Source organism: Dromiciops gliroides, chromosome 3 (assembly GCF_019393635.1).
Source record: "Dromiciops gliroides isolate mDroGli1 chromosome 3, mDroGli1.pri, whole genome shotgun sequence".
In the NCBI taxonomy this organism is placed as follows: domain Eukaryota; kingdom Metazoa; phylum Chordata; class Mammalia; order Microbiotheria; family Microbiotheriidae; genus Dromiciops; species Dromiciops gliroides.
The window spans coordinates 647828629-647847967 of record NC_057863.1 but is presented as its reverse complement, the minus strand read 5'-3'; the positions used below and the strand labels follow the sequence as shown (position 1 = coordinate 647847967).

General features: G+C 50.3%; 3 protein-coding genes across 5 annotated transcripts; all 3 read left to right on the top strand.

The window, feature by feature from the left end:
• The first annotated feature begins 112 nt into the window (after positions 1 to 112).
• APOC1 (apolipoprotein C1) lies at positions 113 to 5644 on the top strand. 2 transcript variants are annotated; one of them, XM_043994238.1, is made up of 5 exons: positions 113 to 154; positions 3408 to 3481; positions 4077 to 4150; positions 4598 to 4748; positions 5412 to 5644. In XM_043994238.1, exons 1-5 carry the CDS (start codon positions 128 to 130, stop codon positions 5479 to 5481), a joined length of 396 nt encoding a protein of 131 aa, XP_043850173.1. In that variant the 5' UTR covers positions 113 to 127; the 3' UTR covers positions 5482 to 5644. The 2 variants fall into 2 exon arrangements, with proteins under 2 accessions (XP_043850173.1, XP_043850172.1); XM_043994237.1 differs by lacking the exon at positions 113 to 154 and adding an exon at positions 893 to 957.
• A 9268-nt stretch (positions 5645 to 14912) lies between these two features.
• Positions 14913 to 16780, top strand: APOC4 (apolipoprotein C4). The gene is made up of 3 exons (XM_043995969.1): positions 14913 to 15090; positions 15721 to 15856; positions 16186 to 16780. The coding sequence occupies exons 1-3, from the start codon at positions 15015 to 15017 to the stop codon at positions 16328 to 16330; spliced, it is 357 nt and encodes a 118-aa protein (XP_043851904.1). The 5' UTR covers positions 14913 to 15014; the 3' UTR covers positions 16331 to 16780.
• Positions 16781 to 17360: 580 nt separating this feature from the next.
• Positions 17361 to 19339, top strand: APOC2 (apolipoprotein C2). Of its 2 annotated transcripts, none has more exons than XM_043995972.1 (4): positions 17361 to 17450; positions 18075 to 18146; positions 18580 to 18733; positions 19134 to 19339. In XM_043995972.1, the coding sequence occupies exons 2-4, from the start codon at positions 18089 to 18091 to the stop codon at positions 19222 to 19224; spliced, it is 303 nt and encodes a 100-aa protein (XP_043851907.1). In that variant the 5' UTR covers positions 17361 to 17450; positions 18075 to 18088; the 3' UTR covers positions 19225 to 19339. The 2 variants fall into 2 exon arrangements, with proteins under 2 accessions (XP_043851907.1, XP_043851905.1); XM_043995970.1 differs by having other exon boundaries at positions 17363 to 17450; positions 18577 to 18733.

Sequence of the window (19339 nt, the reverse complement as noted above, 5' to 3'; positions counted from 1 at the left end):
AGTCAAGTCTAAGCTGATGGTTCCTGCTTGAGCTAGGTGGGAGTTGGGGGTAGAGCGAGGTGGAAGTCTCCCTGGGGCATCTGGAGCCCAAGATTTGAAAGCTGGGGAGAGGTGGCCAGAGACAAAGATGTGGGAATCCTGGGAGAAGGACCGAGTAGGTGAGAGGGGAAACTGGGGCAAGAAGCTACTGTGGCTTCCACGACTTTTTCTTCCCTCCCCCTGACCCCAACCTCTTTGGAAATTCCAGGGTCACCATTCCCCTACCTCCTCCTGGTTCCCCAGGCCTCCCCTTCAAAATCCTACCCCCCTTCCCCTGGAGAGCAGGCACTGTGGGGTGAAGGCAGGGCAGTTTGGGGTTTCCCTTGCCACCGGAGCCCCTGGAGACTCTCGCTCAACCTTTTACAGAGCCCAGAGAAGACGTGTAAAGTAACTCCGAAATACCCTAGGGTATAGACCATCAAACCCAGAAGGGAGTCCCGGATTTAGAATGGTTAATAAGGACCTGAGGAGGTCCTACCCCCTCAGATTTTGCAGATTAAATTGAGGTTTAAGTGATTTGACCTCAAATCACATATGGATTTGAATTTGAATTCAGGTCCCTTCCCCCATTCCCACACCCTTCCAGCATGCCACAATTCCTCTGTAGAGCTGCAAGTCCCACCCCTCATTACTGAGAAAGAAAGAGGCCCAGAGAGGGGCAGAGACTTGGCCAAGGTCAGCCTGGAGCTGGAATTCAGATTTCTTTGATTCCTAAAGCCCAGTCATCTCTTTAAGACTGCCAAGTGCCCGGAAGGTTCTGCGGGGCGGAGGGCTATTTGTTAGACACAAAAACGGGGACTCCTCCGCCGCCCCATCCCACCCCAGGGAAAGATGGTCACACTCCTTAGCTGTATGTACTTAATGCCTGGCGTCGGAACTCGGAGGGAACGGAAAGAGGCCTTTCGGGGAGTTGGGGAGGTAGAGAGAGCTATGAAATGAGGGAGGAGATGGGGAGGAAGGGACTGGGAGGGGTAGGTGAGGAGCTCTTCGGCCTTTGTTTTTATGGTCTCATTTGGCCAAGAAGGGGAAACTAAGGGAGGGAGATAAGCGACTAGGTGGAGGACCCTTGCTGGACCCCTTAGGTCCAGAACAGGGTCTCTGAGCAGACTGGGCACCGGAAAGCTGGGAGGGATTGGGGAGGGCGGTGGGGGGCCCACACCAAAATGCCAAGTCTGCCCAGAAGCCTGGTGCAGTCCTACAACGTTCAGGGTGAGCGTCCTTCGGTTAGGAGCTTCCCACCCCCTCCCCTCCGTGGTCCAGAGGTGGGTTGAGGAGGGCTCAGCCAACCCGGAGCCTCAGCTCGCGGCCGCCCCCTGCACGAGCCGCCAGGGGTCAGTGGCGGTCAGCGAGGGGGGCGCCCGCTGCCGAGGATGCCCGCGAGTAACCCTGCCCGCCTTGGTTCCCGAAAGAGCCACGGAGCGCGGGGAGCACGGAGGGGGCGGGGACTGGGTGGGGACTACAGGGAGCCGGCGGGATGGGAGAAAATAACCGCGGTAGAGGAGGAAGGGCTGGGATGGAGGTGCCGGTGGTGTTTCAGTCCCGTGAAGGGATTAGAACTTGGGAGTGGGCTGGGGAAGAGGAGTGTGCATCCCAGGACCCTAGAGGGAAGGGAGGGATTGGTCTGTACACACCTGTGACCACGGGAGAACTTCGCGGGGCGGAGAAGCAAGGAAGGGTCCTGCGGGACAGGAGATGGTGTCAAATGAGAGGGAAGACAGGAGGGGGGAAACGAAGAGGGTGATGGGAACGGGGTATCAGAACAGGACTAAGCCCCTAATCCTCATCTCCCCCTGAGTTACAAGCCCCCCTTCCCCTTTCCCCTGGAGATATGGGGGTGGGGTGATGGGGAAAACGAGAAGAATACTTTGGGGAAAAAATGAGGACTTTGGGGGAGGCGAAAATGAGGAGAGAGGGAGAGAGATCAGGGGCAGAGAAAATGAGGCAAGGGGCCTTTGATGGTAGAACTAGGGGGAGGGGAGAAACTTGAACTCCAGGAAGGGAATGTATTCTGTGGGAAGGGGAGGAGGAGGAGGTGTCTGAGGACCCCTCCCCCTGGAGGTTATAAAACTCAGTCACCTGTGAATTCCAATTTCCCCTTGAATGGGGCATTAAGGAAAAGAGGGAGGGTATTGAGGGTGGAGAAAGAGCTGAGAGAGGAAAGGGAGAGGATGGAAGCCCAGTGGGGGAGATTCAGGGCCCAGAAACACCTGAGGAGAGAAAAGAAAGGGTATTTGCACTATGACCTCTGCTGCAATGAGGGGTGACACAGGAAAAAGATGAGAAGGAGCCGATAGCTAGGAGGGTTTATTATTTTTCTTTTTTTGGTTTTTGTTTTGTTTTTGCTGGGCAATGAGGGTTAAGTGACTTGCCCAGGGTCACACAGCTAGTAAGTGTCAAGTGTCTGGGACCAGATTTGAACGGAGGTCCTCCTGAATCCAGGAGCAGTGCTTTATCCACTGCACCACCTAGCTGCCCCGAGTCTGTTGTTTTTCAAAACCCCTTCCCTAGGATTCTTTTTGTTTGTTTTTTGTTTGTTTGTTTTGCGAGGCAATGGGGGTTAAGTGACTTGCCCAGGGTCACACAGCTAGTAAGTGTCAAGTGTCTGAGGCCGGATTTGAACTCAGGTACTCCTGAATCCAGGGCTGGTGCTTTATCCACTGCGACACCTAGCTGCCCCCTTCCCTAGGATTCTAAGGCTGCCCCAGCTGAGTTTTGAGGCTCCCTCTCCCCAGCGCTCCTTTTCTCTAGGCATCTAGTTGTTGTTCTTCAGTTGATTCAGTCATGTCTAGCTCTCTATGATCCCAGTTGGGGTTCTCTTGGCAGAGATGCTGAAGTGGTTTGCTATTTCCTTCTCCAGCTCATTTTCCATATGAGAAAACTGAGGCAAACAGGGTTAAATGACTTGCCCAGGGTCACACAGGTGGTGAGTGTCAGAGGCTAGATTTGAACTCGTGAAAATGAGTCTTACTGACTTCAGGCCCAGTATTCTAAAGGCACTGCTGCCATCAGAGGTCTAACCAGGGCACTTTTATGGGTGTGTGGTGGGAAGAAATGTGGGAGGGCTGTGAAAGGTCCTAGTGGACTGTAGCCCTGAGGGGGCCAGAGATGGAGAGAGGGGCTGGGTACTGGGTTAGGAAAGGACAAATGTGACTTGGGGTGGGGAGGGAGGGAAGGAGGGGACCTGGAGCTGGGTCTTTGGGGCTCCCAGTTGGACTTGGATAGGTCCCACCTCCTGCCTCAGGGGAGGGAGGAAAGAATCACGGAGCCAACCAGCAGGTGGAAGCTGCGAGGGAGGAGGGAGGAGGGGAGTGAAACAGGGGTGGGTGAGAGAAAGGTGAGGCTTTAAATTTTCCCCGCCCCTCCCCCAGCCCTCTTATAACTGCAGGTCTCTGGACCCTCCCACCCACACCCAACCCAGCCTGCCAGCTCCCTGTTCTCTTCTGTAAGTGTTACCAAAGAGGGGAGGAATTGGAGAAGGGAGGGCGATCTCTGGGGAAACTGGGGGGCCCTGGAGAAGCCACATGAGGGGTGGGTGTCCCAGGAAAGGAAGGGAAGATTAAGGGGGGGAGGTCCCTGAGAAAGGAGCCAATGTGGGAGGGGAAGGATCCTGAGGGGGGACTGGGAGAGCAGGAGAAGGTAGGAGGAATGGGCGGAGAGAGGGGAGGACCACCAAAGCTCTAAAGGCAGAGGGGCCCTGCTTGTATGGGGGGGGGGGCGGACACTGAGAACATCTCCGGCTCTCTATCTAGGTCCATCTCTTATGTATTTCAGAAGGAAGGGTTCTAGACCCCATGGATGTGGCTGGGAGGACAAGAGGCACCTAGGGGACAGTGTAGGTGGGAAGAAGGAGGAGGGATCCCCGGAGCAAAGGAGGACCCTAGGGGGAGGGGCAAGGCAGAGGGAGGGCTTCAGGGGCTCCCTGGAAGGGAGAGACCCGGTTCTGAGGAGTCCGCCAGGCCAGTGATGGTGATCCCCGGTCCCTAGGACTGGGGAGCTCGCTTGTCCTCACCTTCCTTCCCATCCGCACACCTTGGCAGAGCCCGCTCCAGCCGCATCATGAAGCCAGTCCTGTCCTTCACTGTGTTGGCTGTCCTCCTGTACTTTTTGGCAGGTATTTGTGGGGAGGGGTTCCAAGATCTCCACCCACTCCCCAGGTTCTACCATCTTTCCAACCCTCCACCACCCGGGGTTCTGTGGGCAAAAGCCCTGAGTTCCAAGGGGCTTCCCCTCAGCCCAGTTCTGATACTCTCCCCAAGCCTCAGTCTCACTATTGAGGTCCTGTGTCGCCCTGGGTTTGGAGTGCCCCTCGTCCCCTCCTCCACAGTCCCGAGATCGTCACCCATTAGGTTCTAATGGCCCTTTCCCCGGTTATCCAGCACCCCTCCTCCTCCACCCTGCCCCCCAGTTCCAGAGCTCATCTTCCTGCTGGGCTCTCAGTCACCCCATCCCCATGATTAGGTTTGAGGACCCAAAGCTCTCCTTAGCACCAGGCATTCTGGGCTTCATCCCGTGTCTGGTTCCAAGTGCTCAGGGGCACGCGGGGTCCTTTCCTTCCCAGAAGGCCCCAGCCCCGTTCAGGGTTCTTCAAGTGTGGCCGAGGGCTTTGAACGATTCCAGGAGAAGCTGAAGGAGCTGTCAGACACTGTGGCTAACAAGGCCAAGGCCGCCATCGCCCAGCTCAAGCACAGCGAATTCTCCACCAAAACTAGGTGTGGCACTCCTCCCCTCCCCTTCCCCTCCGCATCCAGGGTAGAGAGGTTGGTCAGTCTTCCTGGGCCCGAGCCAGAGGCAGCCTTGGGTTCCAGTGAGGCCTGAAGGAGGGAGGGGGCCAGACTAGACCTTAGCTGAGCCTTGAAGGACTGGACAGCACAAAGGGAAAGGGGCTGAGCTTGCTTTGGAGGCCTGGGGGCACCGAGTGCTGGGGAGGTGGGGCAGGGTCAGGTGCCTGGCTCCACTAGGACCCTAGTCTTGATCTAGAGGGTGTCAAAACTGGGAGGGACCTTGCAGATCTCTAACTCTGGGGTTCTTAACCTTTGCCAGCCTCCCACACTCTAGTAAAACTTACAAGTGCTTTAAATGCAGAAAATGAAGTACGTGGTATTGCAGAGGGAGCTAATTATATTCGACTCACAACATTTTTGTTCGAAAAAAGAAGTTCACAGAGCCCAGGTTAACCGCCCCCCCAAAAAAAATCTGGTTCCAGCCTCGGTTTACAGATGAGGAAACTTCCTCCAGAGAGGGAGAATAACTTCCTTGCCCACAGCTGAAGAAGGTTACTAGTCACGGGGAGTCTACATAGGTCATTCTGGAGGAGGCACTGGAGGTCTAGTCTCTAGATCGGACTGGAGTCACAGCGCCCCTTTTCTCCATAGGAACTGGTTCACACAGAATTTCCAGAAAATGAAGGAGAAAATGGAAGCCACCTTCTCCAAGAAACACTAGGGGGTCCATCCCCCCTAGTTGGGCAGTGCTCTCCCAGAAGCCAATATCCTTCTCACCTGAAGAAAGGGGAATCTAAATGCTCCCCCTTTCTTCTGTCTTCCCTCTCCAGTCCTCCAATCCTCTGTTCACTGACTAATTATAATAAAGGTTATATAGACCCTGATAAATGTGTTTGTGTGTGTGAGACTGAGTAGGGAAGAGTGGGGCTGGGCACAATACAAATCACAGAGCATAAACCTTCAAGTTGGCAAAGTAGCTTAGAGACTCATCATCTGATTTTCACAATAACCTTTTGAGGTAGATCCTGTTACTGTCTCCATTTTATCGATGAGGGGTCCGAGGGTCACCCAGGAGTACATGATTAGTAAGTGACTTAGAACAATATTCCAACCCAGATCTCCTTGATCCCTTGTCAGGTGCCCTCATGGTTCCAAAAAGATCCCCAAAGGTAGAACCCTGGGTTGAATAGAAAACAGTGAAAGTTAATTAGAGCAAATGTCAAGTTTGACTTGGGCTCAAAAAATCAATGTCACCAGTAAGAGATGGAGGAAGTTTGGTTAGACCACTGTTCCCAAGAAGAAGATGTGAAGGCTTGAGGGGGCTGGACTTCAATAGGAATGAACAGTCTATTAAATTCTGGGGATGACTCTTCAAGAAGGGAGATAACATTCACACTTGGAAATTCATAGAAACACAGACAAAATAGATAAAAGGTCAGGTGGAGGGGGAGAAAGCACCAGCAGCTGAAGAAATGAAAAAAGATCCATGTGGCCTTTCAGCTTGAAGGGCTCTTCCCAAAATGGAACTATACCCCATGCAAAAGCATGCTTGGGATGGAGGAGTGAGGACTTTGTCTAGACTGAGGAGTATCTGAAGGGGAATAATGAATGTATGACAAGGATAGAAAGATAGGTTGGAGCCAGGTTGTGAAGGGTTTTGAGGGTCAAAAAAATTTTGGACCTAAAGGTAATGGGGAGGCCACTAGAATTTAGAGAGGAGGGGAGTGACATGGTCCAAGCTGAGGTTTGGGAGAATCACTTTGGCAGCTTTGTGGGGGATGGATTTGAGAGTTAGACAGACGTAGATGAAGGAGGGGGTTATTGCAAAAGTCCAGGTCACCTGTGGGCGATGACAGCCTGAACTAGGGTGGTGGCTGATCTAGAGAAGAAGGGGACTGATGCAAGAGATATTGGGGAGGTATAATGGACAAGAATTGGTCATGGGTTGGGTATGGGGGATAAGAAAGACGGTGAAGAGTCAAGGATGACTGCAAGATTGCAAACCTGCATGACTGGAAGGATGGTGGGGGTGCCCAAGAAATCTGACTCAAGATGAGTCAACAGTATGACAAGGCAGCCAAGAAATCTAGACTGTTCTCTTTTTTTATTTTTCTTTTTTTGTGGGGCAATGAGGGTTAAGTGACTTTTCCAGGGTCACACAGCTAGCGTCAAGTGTCTGAAGCCCCATTTAAACTCAGGTCCTCCTGAATCCAGGGCTGGTACTTTATCCACTGTGCCACCTAGCTGCCCCTTAGACTATTCTTAGGTTGTAGGAAGGAAGGACCCAAATTCAGGACCATTGTCAATTAGTTCTTATGGTCAATTGTGGGTACCATGTTTAGGAAAGACATTGATGAGCTGGAGAGTCCCCCTGAAAGGGCAGCCAGGATGGGTTTGGGGGTGAGGCATTGCCCCTCATTGGAGGTCTGCAAACCAAGTTGGACTAGATGGCTTCTGAGGTACCTTTCGACGCTGAGATCCTATGAAATACAATTATAGGAACCCTAAGGCTCTGGAGACCTGGGAAGGATCACATCATGGGGAATGTCAGAACTACGAGAGGGCTTAGAACAAGGAATGTCAGAGCTCAAAGATACCCTAGAACAGAGAATGTCAGAGCAGGAAAGGCCCTTAGAATAGAATGTCAGAGCTAGGAGGGCCCTTAGAAGAGGATGCCGGGGCTGGGAAGGGCCTTCAAATCCTTTAGAAGCCATCTCATCCAATTATCCAGTCTTGCAGAGAATAAAATGGAGGCCCATCAAGAAGTGACTTATCCATGACCAAATGCATTGATGTCTCTAACCCACTGGTGCACGCATGCATGTACACACACAAACATAAACACACACACCCTTGGATGAGAAGTATCATAGAGAAACAGGAAATCTTGCACATATACTCACACTACAGTTTACTCACCCAACCAAGCTTGGATTCAGGACACTCCCAATACTGTGACGTGCTGGTCTGCCTTTTTCTCTTCCCTGTACATCTCCAGATCAGAGAAGGGGATAGGGGACAGGGAGTCTGTGGACAGAGTGTGACCGTCACCCATTCCAAAGCTGGACAAACATTACAAACTGTTGTCCACACTCTGGCCTTGGGCCCTGTGTGAGGGGTCAGGGGCCTACCCGGTCACTCCTCCTCCCTTCCTTCTCTGTCCTTGGGATTAGACTGAGAACTGGGGGCCACATTTAGGGAAAGAGTTCATAAATGTCAGAACTAGGAGGGTCCTTAGAACATGGAATGTCCCAGTTGGGAGGTATCCTAGAAGTGAGAATGTCAAAGCTAGAAGAGATTTTAGGACACTTAAGAAGCCATTTCATCCAATCTCTTCCTTTTACCAAGGAGAAAATTGAGGCCCATCAAAGACCCAGTCTACCCAATAAAGAAAACTACAGGGGCAGCTTAGGTGGCACAGTGGATAAAGCACCCGCCCTGGAGTCAGGAGGACCTGAGTTCAAATCTGGCCTCAGACACTTAACACTTACTAGCTGTGTGACCCTGGGCAAGTCACTTAACCCCAATTGCCTCACTAAAACAAACAAACAAACAAAAAAACTACAACACAGTTCTGTCCAGTCCTCCTTTCTGCTTCTGCTGAGATCCATCAAATTGTGGTCTCTGTGGACCGGGACTGTCTTTTGCCTCTCTTTGTAACCCAGTTCTTAGCACAATGCCTGGTATGTAGTAGGTGTTTAATAAATGCTTACTGACTACTTGACTATGATGGTAGCAGAATAAGCAGCAAATAGGAGAAGGGCAGAGAGAGCTAGATTAGCGCGGGGCCTGCAACATACTTATTGACTAGCTGGCCAAGAATCACATTCTTTTTAGACTTTAATCCAGCCATTTGTCTCCTAAATACAGAATCCTTGCCCAGTGACCAAAAGAGCAGGCTACCGGAGGAAAAGTAATATCAGTCTTGACACCTTCACTATAAATGTGAGACCCCTGTGTATCCCACCTGCAACACCTTGTGATACTTATAGCTCTGCAACAGTACCACCCTACTGTGTAAGCCGGCGGAATCAACCACCTTCCTTCAGCCTCCAGCCAAGGGAAGGTCCAAGGGATGGTATTAACCATCTCAAAGGGAGTTGCAATGGCTGAGTTGACCACCAGGTGGCACTCTTCTTAAATTGCCAATTAAGTAGTTATCTCAGATAAAGCCTTCTTGACCATAAGTAAGTGAAGGAAATGTTAAATTTCAGTTAGAAGTTATGGGGGGGGGTACTTTTCCCCATATAAGTTCACAGACTCCCTCAGATATTTCCATAAATCCCTGGAGGACCTACATTAAGAATCCCTGGATCAGGGGGCAGCTAGGTGGCTCATTGGATAAAGCACAGGCCCTGGATTCAGGAGTACCTGAGTTCAAATACACTCAGACACTTGACACTTAACTAGCTGTGTGACCCTGGGCAAGTCACTTAACCCTCATTGCCCTGCCCCGCCCCCCCCCCAAATCCCTGGATCCTTATCACATCATCCTGGAAAATGTATGTAGCTTACCTTCCAAAAGGCTGCAGCACCCCCATGGGCCACCAGTAGTCACTCAATCTGCAGATTCCATGGACATCAAGGCCACAGTTTCAAGCAGCGGTGCTGACCAGGCTCAGGATTTAGTCAAAGGGATGAAATGGAATGTCAATGTTACAAAAGCTGCAGCTCTAGAACCCCATGTGTAAGCTCTTAAATCTCTGCCATTCACAAAACACAAACACTCAGCATACAGCGATCACATAATTCATGGGACATAGCATGCAAAATATCTCAATATATTTCAAAATACTTCAATCCTGACATATTCAAACAGTTTTTAGTGAAGAAAAATGGGATATAGATAGAAGATTCAACATAGACACAGTCTAATAATTTCATACAGAATTTTAACGGAGATAAATAAATTTCTTTTTTTAAATAAACATTTTTATTTATAGTTTTGGGTTACAATTTTTATCCCTCCTCTCCCTCCCCTCCCCTCTCCCTGAGGCAATAAGCAATCAGATATAGGTTATATATGTACGATATGTATTAATATGGTAATTAGTCATTTTGTATAAGAAAACTTGAATAACAGAAAAAAATGAAAAAAAAATAGCATGCTTCAGTCTGTGTTTCATCAATATCAGTTCTTTCTTTGGAGGTGGATAGTATGTTTCATTAATATCAGTTCTTCCTTTGGAGGTGGATAGTATGTTTCATCGACAATCCTTTGGGATTGTCTTGGATCATTGTATTGTTGAGAATAGTCAAGTCATTCACAATTCTTCATCAAACAATATTGCTGTCTCTGTGCTCAATGTTTTCTTGGTTCTGCTCATTTCACTATACATCAGTTCATACAAGTCTTTCCAGGCCTTTCTGAAATCATCCTGCTTGTCATTTCTTATAACACAATAATATTCCATCACCATCAAATACCACAGCTTGTTTAGCCATTCCCTGATTGATGGGCATTCCTTTAATTTCCAATTCTTAGCCACCACAAAAAGAGCTGCTATAAATATTTTTGTACAAATAGGTCTTTTTCTCTTTGGGGGATGTCTTTGGATATAAACCCAACAGTGGTATTGCTGGATCAAAAGGTATGCACAGGGGCAGCTAGGTGGCACAGTGGATAGAGCACCAGCCCTGGAGTCAGGAGGAACCGAGTTCAAATCTGACCTCAGACACTTAACAATTACTAGCTGTGTGACCCTGGGCAAGTCACTTAACCCCAATTGCCTCATCAAAAAAAACCAAAAAACAGTATGCACAGTTCTATAGTCCTTTGGGTATAGTTCCAAATTGCTCTTCAGAATGGTTTGATCTTTTCACAACTCCACAAACAGTAGATTAGTGTCCCAGTTTTCCCACATCTCCTCCAGCATCCAATATTTTCTGTTTTTGTCATATGAGGTAAATCAATTTCTACAAAATAAGGAGAGACTGTAAGAGTCTTAAAAGTACACTAGACACAGCACTAAATTTGCTTGCTAACAGAGAGAGATGGCAGCCAAAGAAAGCACCAGTTTAAAATATATAAGCAATATCATTTAATTAAAAAGAAAACAGCAATGGCGAGGTAAAAACCAGTTTAAAGAAAGCTTGATGAGAAACTAAATATATTAAGCAATCATTCTGAAGACATTTATTGGTTTTTGGGTTTTTTGGCGGGGCAATGGGGGTTAAGCGACTTTGCCCAGGGTCACACAGCTAGTAAGTGTCAGGTGTCTGAGACCAGATTTGAACTCAGGTACTCCTGAATCCAGGGCCAGTTCTTTGACCACTGCGCCATCTAGCTGCCCCCGACATTTATTGTTATTTGTCCTTTGTTCTCAAAGAGAACCATGTCGGATGTCATATGACTTGCACTGGATTAGATTTAAGTGAGGAAGGGCTGTGCAAGGTAACCAGCCTCACTTTCTCCTCCAGAGCCATCTGGGTCCAGGGACAAGATATAATATCAGGACAACTGGAGATGGCCCCGAATATTTCATAATATTATATTCATAATAATATTTCAAATATTAGTGAATGTATCACTAATAATTAGAGAAAATACAAATTAAAACAACTCTGAGGTACCGTCTAATTGACAAAGAAGACAAACAAAAGAAAATGACAAATACTGAAAGGCTGTGGGGAAATTGCTACACTAATACATAGTTGGTGGAGTTGTGAACTAGCCCAATCATTCTGGAAAGTATTGGGAACTGCCCCCAAAGCTATTAAACTCTACATTCACTTTGATCCAGAGATACTGCTATTAGTTCTATCCCCCAATAGTTCAAAGAAAGAAGACAGGATTCATATGGACAAAAATATTTACAGCAGCTCAATTTGTGCTTGCAAAGAATTAGAAACTGAGGGGGATACCCATCAATTAGGGAATGACTGGACAAGCTGCAGTATATGAAAGTGATGGAATACTATTTTTTCTTCAAGAAATAATGAAGGGGATGGCTTCAGAAGACTTGTATGAACTGGGAAGACTTGTATGAATTGATACAAAGTGAATTGAGCTGAACCAGAGCAGTCTACACAGTAACAGCAATAATGTAAAGATAATCAGCTGAGAAAGACTTAGTAACTCTGCTCAACACAGTGACCCCCACAATTCCAAAGGAGTCGGGCTGAAACATGCTATGCATCTCCAGATAGAGGACTGATGGACTCAGAGTGCAGACTGAAGCATGTTTTCTTCTATTTTTTTAACTGAAATGGCCAATGTGGGGATTTGTTTTGTATAACTATCAATGTGTATAATGAGTTTTGGGGCTTTTTCCTTCTCAATGGGTGGGGGATGGGAGAGGGAGAAGCTTTGGAACTGAAAATAAATTTGTTTTTGTTTTTGGTTTTTCTTTGGTTTTTTTGTGGGGCAATGGGGGTTAAGTGACTTGCCCAGGGTCACACAGCTAGTAAGTGTCAAGTGTCTGAGGTCGGATTTGAACTCAGGTCCTCCCGACTCCAGGGCTGGTGCTCTATCCACTGCGCCACCTGGCTGCCCCTATTTTCAATTTTTAAAATTTTATTTTCAGGGGGCAGCTAGGTGGCGCAGTGGATAGAGCACCAGCCCTGGAGTCGGGAGGACCTGAGTTCAAATCCGACCTCAGACACTTGACACTTACTAGCTGTGTGACCCTGGGCAAGTCACTTAACCCCAATAGCCTCACCCACCCCCCCAAAAAAAACTAAAAAAAAATTTAAAAATTAGAAAATAAAATTTTTTAAATTGAAAATAAAATAAAATAGAATTTTAAGAAAAGGAGAGTGGGGGGGCAGCTAGGTGGCGCAGTGGATAGAGCACCAGCCCTGGAGTCGGGAGGACCTGAGTTCAAATCCGACCTCAGACACTTGACACTTACTAGCTGTGTGACCCTGGGCAAGTCACTTAACCTCCATTGCCCCGCCAAAAAAAAAAAAAAAAAAAGGAAAGAAAAGGAGAATGGCCTTCAGCTTAAAGACTCCCAAGGATGCAGATCTCACTCCCTCCTACATCCTTCTGTGCTGCTAAAAAAATTGTTCCTAGTTCTATGCTCTGAGTCCATGAATAACAAATCTCATTTGACTTTTACAGGAAATCCTTCAGGTACTAAAAGAGAACAATCCCCTCCCCATCCTATACCCCACCCTCACCCCCACCCACAAACCTGTCAGCAGCTCCAGTCAGCTACAATCCACCTTCTCTTGCTGGCCTTCCTGACTTGGAGAAACTCCCCTTCCTCTGCCCCCATCCCACCCACCAGGTGCTGAATGAATGCTCCCTCCACCTCAGCGTACACTTAAAGGGGCAGGAGAGAGTGGTCAGATCCGCTGCCACACCCTGACCCACCCCAGCGCCCCAAGATGTTTCCCAGGAGAAAAGAGATGAGACACACTCATCCCCTGAGCCCTCCTGCCCTGCTCCAGGGGAGCACGGAGCCCCAGACTGCTGGTCTGGGAAAGAGGGAGAATCCCCAGCAAGGTGGAGGTGTCAAAATCAGTTTCACTTTCCCAGAATAACCTGGTGACAAAATGTGTGGCCTGAGAAGTGATCTGTCAACTCACTCGACTCACCCCTGACTCACCCCCTCTGCTGTGCCGCTCCCCCCCCCATCCTTCCATTCCATAAGGCAGACCTAAGGATTCCCCACACACACACACACACACACACACACACACTCCTTGTGTCCATGCACCTGCCCCTCACCCCAGGGATGCTCGTGTGGTCTTCCTCTCTCAGGACTATCTTCTTCAGATCATTGACCTAGAAGGAGAAGGGTTCCCAGAGGCCGCCTAGTCCATTTAATGCTCTGTCCTTTTTTGAAGGATGGGGGGAGTACAGAGGAGCTTCTCTCTCATCTCCCCTTTCCCAGATAATTCCACATCAGCACCATCGTCTTTCTTGAGCCTCAGTCTCCCCGACTCCCACCTCAAGACCTCCCTAATTCTATTTGACTCTTGTCCCCCCCTTGTCTACACTAACTCTCCCTCCCCTTTCTCTCTGACCTCCATACCTTGATAACCTCCCAGCGTCCACTAGACCCCCTCCTCCAGCATTTAATCCTCCCCAGTGTCCCTGCCATTAACTACTATAGAATTAGACTTACAGGATGTAGAAAAGAGAATGTCAAAGCTGGAAGAGACCTAGGAAAACAGGACATCAGAGCTAAGAGGGACTTCAGGGCTTAGAACATAGAATGTCAGAACTAGCTGGGACCTTAGAATGTAAAATGTCAGTGTTGGGAGGAACTTTAGAATAACGAGTGTTGGGAAGGACCTTAGAGCATGGGATATTGGAACTAGGAGGGACCTTAGAACAGAATGTCAAGTGTTGGGAGGGACCTTAGAACAAGGAATGTTGGGAAGGACCTTAGAACATATCATATCAGAGTTAGGAAGAGCTTTGGGACATAAAATGTTGGGATGCCCCCTGATTCTGTGACATGTTTTCTCTGGGTCAGAGAAGGCGCTAGGGGACAGGAAGTTTGTGGACAAAGGATGACCTTCACCCAGCCTAAACCTGAACAAACATCACAAATTCTGCTGCCCACACTCTGGCCTTGGGACCTGGACAGGGGATCAGTGGCCTGCTGGGTCCCTCCTCCTCCCCGCTTCCCTCCTCCTGTACTTAGGATGAGACCAAAGACTAGGGGCTGTGTCATGGGAAGGGTCCAAGAATGTCAGAGCTAGAGGGAAGAGGGGTGTAGTGCGGGGAGGAACCTTCAATAACTTCTAGGCCGTTCTTCTCATTTTACAGATAATTAAAGCAAGGCTCAGGGAAGGGAACTGGCCCCTGGATCTCCCTGACCCTTGACCAGAGAGCAGATCTGATCTAAGCCTGTGATCAGCTCTTCCCTTCTTTGCAACCTTGGCTAAAGAAGGAAATCAGATAGTATTGAGGGGCGGAAAGGCAAGGGAGGGCTCAGTTCATTGAGTCAGACCAACTCATTTTCCAAATGAGGATACCCCTGAGGCCTAGAAAAGGGAAGAGACCTGCCCAGGGTCTCCTGGAGAGTCAGTCAGGGGAGAGATGGGATTTCAGCCTGGACCACAGGAGAGGGAATGGGGAGGAAAGGAAGGCCTGAAGTCACTGGGGGCAGAGAGAGGAGGATGAGGACGGACAGACGGGAGGCACTGAGAGGCACTGTGGCGGTTTGAGCGGGCAGGTGCCAAGGGGCGGGCCTAGGCCTGGGGGAGGGGCCCCACTGAGTTTGTGCCCCCACACATACACCCTGGCTCCCTCTCCAGGGAATCCAGCCGCTGACAGATACAAAGCCCCTAGAAATGTTTTTCCCTCGATTGACCTGCACCAGGGGGCCTCCCATTTTTCTCTGGGTTCTGGTCCTGGCCTGGGCCACAGGTAAGGCTTTGGGGGTAAGTGAGTAGGTGGGTGCCTGTGCCCTCACAGATCTATGTGTATGGGGGATGGGTGTACATTTGTGCATGGATGAGCCCACATCTGCGGGTATGGGGGTGAATGTGTTTAGGTGACTGCTTGGTAGGTTCACAGACAGATTAGGCCAGTAGAAAGAGCACTGAGCTCTGAATCAGGAGGAGCTGAGTTCATATCCTGCCTCGGACACTTTGGATTTGTGTGACCACGGCCAAATCTTTCCCCTTCCCAGGGTGCTTTGCTCATCTGTTGGTTGCCTACAATTTCTCCTGCCTGTAGCTTGTTTGTACCGTGTTGTCTTCCTCCTTGGTCAGAAGGTTTTGAGTTCCATGAGGACAGGGTGTCTCTTCTGCTTTTCTGTGTATCCCCAGGGCTTAGCACTAGGCCTGTTACACAGTGGGTGCTTAATAAATGCTTGTTGACTTGATTTGAGGGATAGGAGTGTTTGTGGCATCCCCTGGGAGCCTAGAGGCTGCCCAGACAGAAGCAGGAGGGGAGGGAGGAGGCCGGGTCATGGTGAGAGTGGAGAGGGAGCAAGGGGCCCTGGAGCCTGGAGTGGGCAATGACACGAGGCCCTACAGGTAGCTCCATTTTCAGTGGGTCACGAAGAGGAATACCTGACTCCCCAGCCACCTTTGGAGGGCCAGGAGGAAGGTTGGAAGGTGTCCCATTTCTTCTGGAAGACAGTGGAGCCCCTGATGACCAAGGCGAGCAAGACCTGGGACTGGATTTGGTGAGCATGCTAAGAGATCAGAAGTCCCGTGTCTCCTTCCAAAGGGAGAAGGGAAAACCTGGATCCCTGGAGAATCAGGATGCTCTTGATCTCTTAAGAGGGTTTTCATGGAATCCAGACTAGGGAAATTGGATGCTTCAGCCAGTGAGGGAGGGCACCCCCGGAATTGGGGGCCTAGATACTGAAGTTCCTGAGGGAGGTGGGTGAAGGGGGACCTGGCCCCCTACCTTTCTTCCCAGAGAGGGCAGGTTTAGGGGGCCAGATCTCTTAAGTGGGTTGCGAGGCTAAAGTGAGGAGGCCCCAAGATGACCTCCTCACCCCATCCACAGGACTCCAGGACCTGTCCAAGGCTACCTACAGACTTATTATGAAGACCATCTCAGTGGCCTGGGTGTCAGGGCCCAGAATTGGCTCTACAAGTCACAACAGAAGGCCCTAAGTCTCTGCCCCAGAAGATTCTGTGGAAACAACTAGAGCCCTGGGCTGAGAAGCAAGAAACCCCAGCTCTCCTCCATTACTAGCCTTGTCCCAAATGCCTATAAATTGGAACAAATGACTTTCCCTCTCTGAGCTTCTGTTCCCCCCACTATCAAGGAGTTGTTGGATTTCTGGATGTTCTTTGTTCTGACATTCCCTGTCCTAAGGCCTTCCCAGCTCTGACATCCCCTGTTCTCAGGGCCCTCCCAGCTCTGACATTCCCTGTTCTAATATTCCTCCCAGCTCTGACATCCCCTGTTCTAACAATTCTGACATTTTCTGTTAGGGAGGAGGGGGGTCCTTTCTGGCCTAACCTTCTCTGTTCTGTGTCCTAAGATGTTTTGTTGGGAGGATTTCTGCAGCTAGGACATTCAATAACTAATAAACAATGTAAAACTATGGGCCCAGCCTCTTGACAGCATCCACAATAAAGCCAGCTCTCTCTTGGTCTGTCTCCCATTATCCTTCGCCACCCTGCCTAATTAACTGATAAAGGTGAAGGAGTTGAACAGTGCTTGGCCCTAGGATATCCCCCATTAGGAAAGGGAAGGGCAGAAGGTCAGGGTGTGTGTGTGTGTGGGGGGGGGTCTCCACCACCCAAGTGCCCAGTCCAGTGTCCCCGGGAAGAAGTTATGTAGACACAGGGGAGAGGTTGGGGGGGAGGGGTGGGCAGGATTGACAAGATTCTGGCCAGCAATATCCTTTACCTTTTTGCCTCTCTCAACCCTCTCCTCCTGGACTCAGGTATCCATTCCCCCAGTCCACTCAGGATTCCAACATCTAGCCCCACTGGGAGCCAGGAATCCATTCAATGATATGGGGATCCCCGTCCTTCACCCCCCCCAGTTCTTTGGTGACCCCAGTTGCTCCTCCTCTCAAGTAGCTTCCCAGGAAAGAGGAGGTCCCCCTGAGTTGCCCTGATTTGGGTCTTTCATTCTCACCGTACCTTCCCACCCCCCCACCCCCCAACCCCCAAGCCCAACAACCCTGTGTAGTGTTGGCCTGGACTTTGAGCCGGCCTTGGGGGTGGTAGGGAGGTGGAAACAGGACTCTGGCTACTTATAAAGGGCCTGACTCTTGTTCTGGGCTATCATCAGAGACAGATCTGGCACTTCAGGTAAGGGCCCGGGTCTGCCGCTAGGCTTGGGTGGGGGACAATGGGCAGCGGGGGACACAGCAGATCCTAGGTAGCCAATCGGGAATGTGCTTGATTGTGGAGTCCGCGTCCCCCCCAGTTTCACAGCTGAGGAAACTCAGCACTTGAGAGAGGCTAATCCACTAACTTCTTATCTGGTGTCTTGGCCCAGAGCGGGGAGTCAGGAGAAAGAATGTGTGAGCTGGAAGTGACTTTAGGGATCGTCAATTCTAATTCCCTCTTTTTAGAGAAGGAGGAAATTAAGCCCTGAAGGGGAAAAGATTTAATCAATGGCTGGAGGCAAGAAAAGGACTCTCAGAATCCAGGCCTCCAGACTTTGGGCCCAGCCAGAAGCAGTGGGGAAAGTGAGATTAAGGAGAGAAGGAAGACCTGAGGGGAAATGGAGAGAAAGGGGCTGGCTGTGAAGAACCCCAGGGACCGGGAGGAGAAGGAGGGAGAGGAAACACCAGGGAGAGACAGGGGGCAACAGGAGGGGCCCAGGAGAGGGGTGGGAGGGAAATGATCGGGGAAGAGGCAACTGAAGGGGGGGTGTCTTTCCTCCTCCAACCTCACTGCCCACTGATTTGATCCCAACCCCCCCCCCAGTTCTTCCTGCCAGCATGGGTACCAGGACCCTCCCCAGTCTTACCTTCTTGCTGCTCCTGGTGGTGGTCTCAGGTAAGTAGGGCTGGGGGAGGAACTGAGGATGGACTGAGTGTAGGACAGACTAAGGGAGGGGTGGGCGGGTGCTCAGGTCTCCTCCTTGTTCCTGTCTTCACCAACCCTAATTCTCCCCATCCTCAATTCTCTCCCTGACCCCAATCCTCCACAGAATTGAAATTCTCCCTGCTCGTCCCTCTTCTTTCCAATCTTCCCTGGCCCAGTTCTTTCCATTTACTCATCTCGAATTCTCCCCTGACTCCACAGTAGCCCTTGTCGCTGACTCACCTCCTGCCTCAGTTTCCCCCACTGCCCCTCTTTCCCTCCTGATTCCCAATCCCCGTGTCTCTATCCAACTCTCCCCTGACCTCGATCCCTCACTAACCTGGTGGCCTGGTGCCATCGGGTACCAGCCCCACTGGCTTCTTTCCTTGGTCCTCCCTCCCAGCAGCACAGGCTGCCAGGCCCCGATTTCGACGAGAAGACAGTCCCAGCCTGTTGAGCAAGTTTCAGAGCCATGTCGTTGGCTACTGGGAAATTGCCAAAGCCAAGGCCCATGAACTCTATGAGAAAGTCCAGATACCTAGAGTGGACCAGAACCTCAGGTAACTACACGCCTCACTCAGCCCAGCAGAGAGGCATCCAAGTCACCAGCCTCAAGTCTCCCTCCCCTTTTAGAGGGGATCCAGGCATCCTGTCTCCTCATCCCCAGATGCCCAACCCCTTCAGAGAACCAGGTATCCAAGCTCTCCATCCCCATGAGCCTGCAGAAATTCAGCCACCCCGCCCCCAATCCACCACTCCCAAGAACCCCAGACATCCCCCCTACCCCTTCAGACACCCAGGTATCCAATTTTCCCAGCCCCCAATCCACCACCCCCAGAGGACCCCAGACTCCTCCCTGTTCTTCCCCCTCCCCCAGTCTCTTCTTCCTTCAGACACCCAGGTCCCAGCACCTGTCAGGGACCCAGGCCATCCCTCAGCCCAGCCCCTCTCTTCCCCCAGGCACGTCTATGACAAAGGCACAGAGGCCATGACCACATACACTGGGATTCTTACAGACCAGATCTTTCACATGCTGAAGGGGGAAGAGTGATGAGCCAGCGAATGCTGGGTCCCCCTTATCTCCTCCATCTTTCCCCCAACCCAGGCAGGTCCGGCCTGAGCCATTACTCCCAGACCCCCTCCCCCTAATAAAGCTGTCTATAAAA

Coding starts and splice junctions, on each gene's coding strand:
- APOC2 (XM_043995970.1), top strand. CDS start 18,089: ATGGGTACCAGGACCCTCCCCAGTCTTACCTTCTTGCTGCTCCTGGTG. Junction 18,147..18,576: donor GCTCCTGGTGGTGGTCTCAG/GTAAGTAGGGCT, acceptor CCTCCCTCCCAG/CAGCACAGGCTGCCAGGCCC. Junction 18,734..19,133: donor AGAGTGGACCAGAACCTCAG/GTAACTACACGC, acceptor CTCTTCCCCCAG/GCACGTCTATGACAAAGGCA.
- APOC1 (XM_043994237.1), top strand. CDS start 901: ATGCCTGGCGTCGGAACTCGGAGGGAACGGAAAGAGGCCTTTCGGGGA. Junction 958..3,407: donor CCTTTCGGGGAGTTGGGGAG/GTAGAGAGAGCT, acceptor CCCCTCCCCCAG/CCCTCTTATAACTGCAGGTC. Junction 4,749..5,411: donor GAATTCTCCACCAAAACTAG/GTGTGGCACTCC, acceptor TTTTCTCCATAG/GAACTGGTTCACACAGAATT.
- APOC4 (XM_043995969.1), top strand. CDS start 15,015: ATGTTTTTCCCTCGATTGACCTGCACCAGGGGGCCTCCCATTTTTCTC. Junction 15,091..15,720: donor GGTCCTGGCCTGGGCCACAG/GTAAGGCTTTGG, acceptor CTCCATTTTCAG/TGGGTCACGAAGAGGAATAC. Junction 15,857..16,185: donor AAGACCTGGGACTGGATTTG/GTGAGCATGCTA, acceptor CCCCATCCACAG/GACTCCAGGACCTGTCCAAG.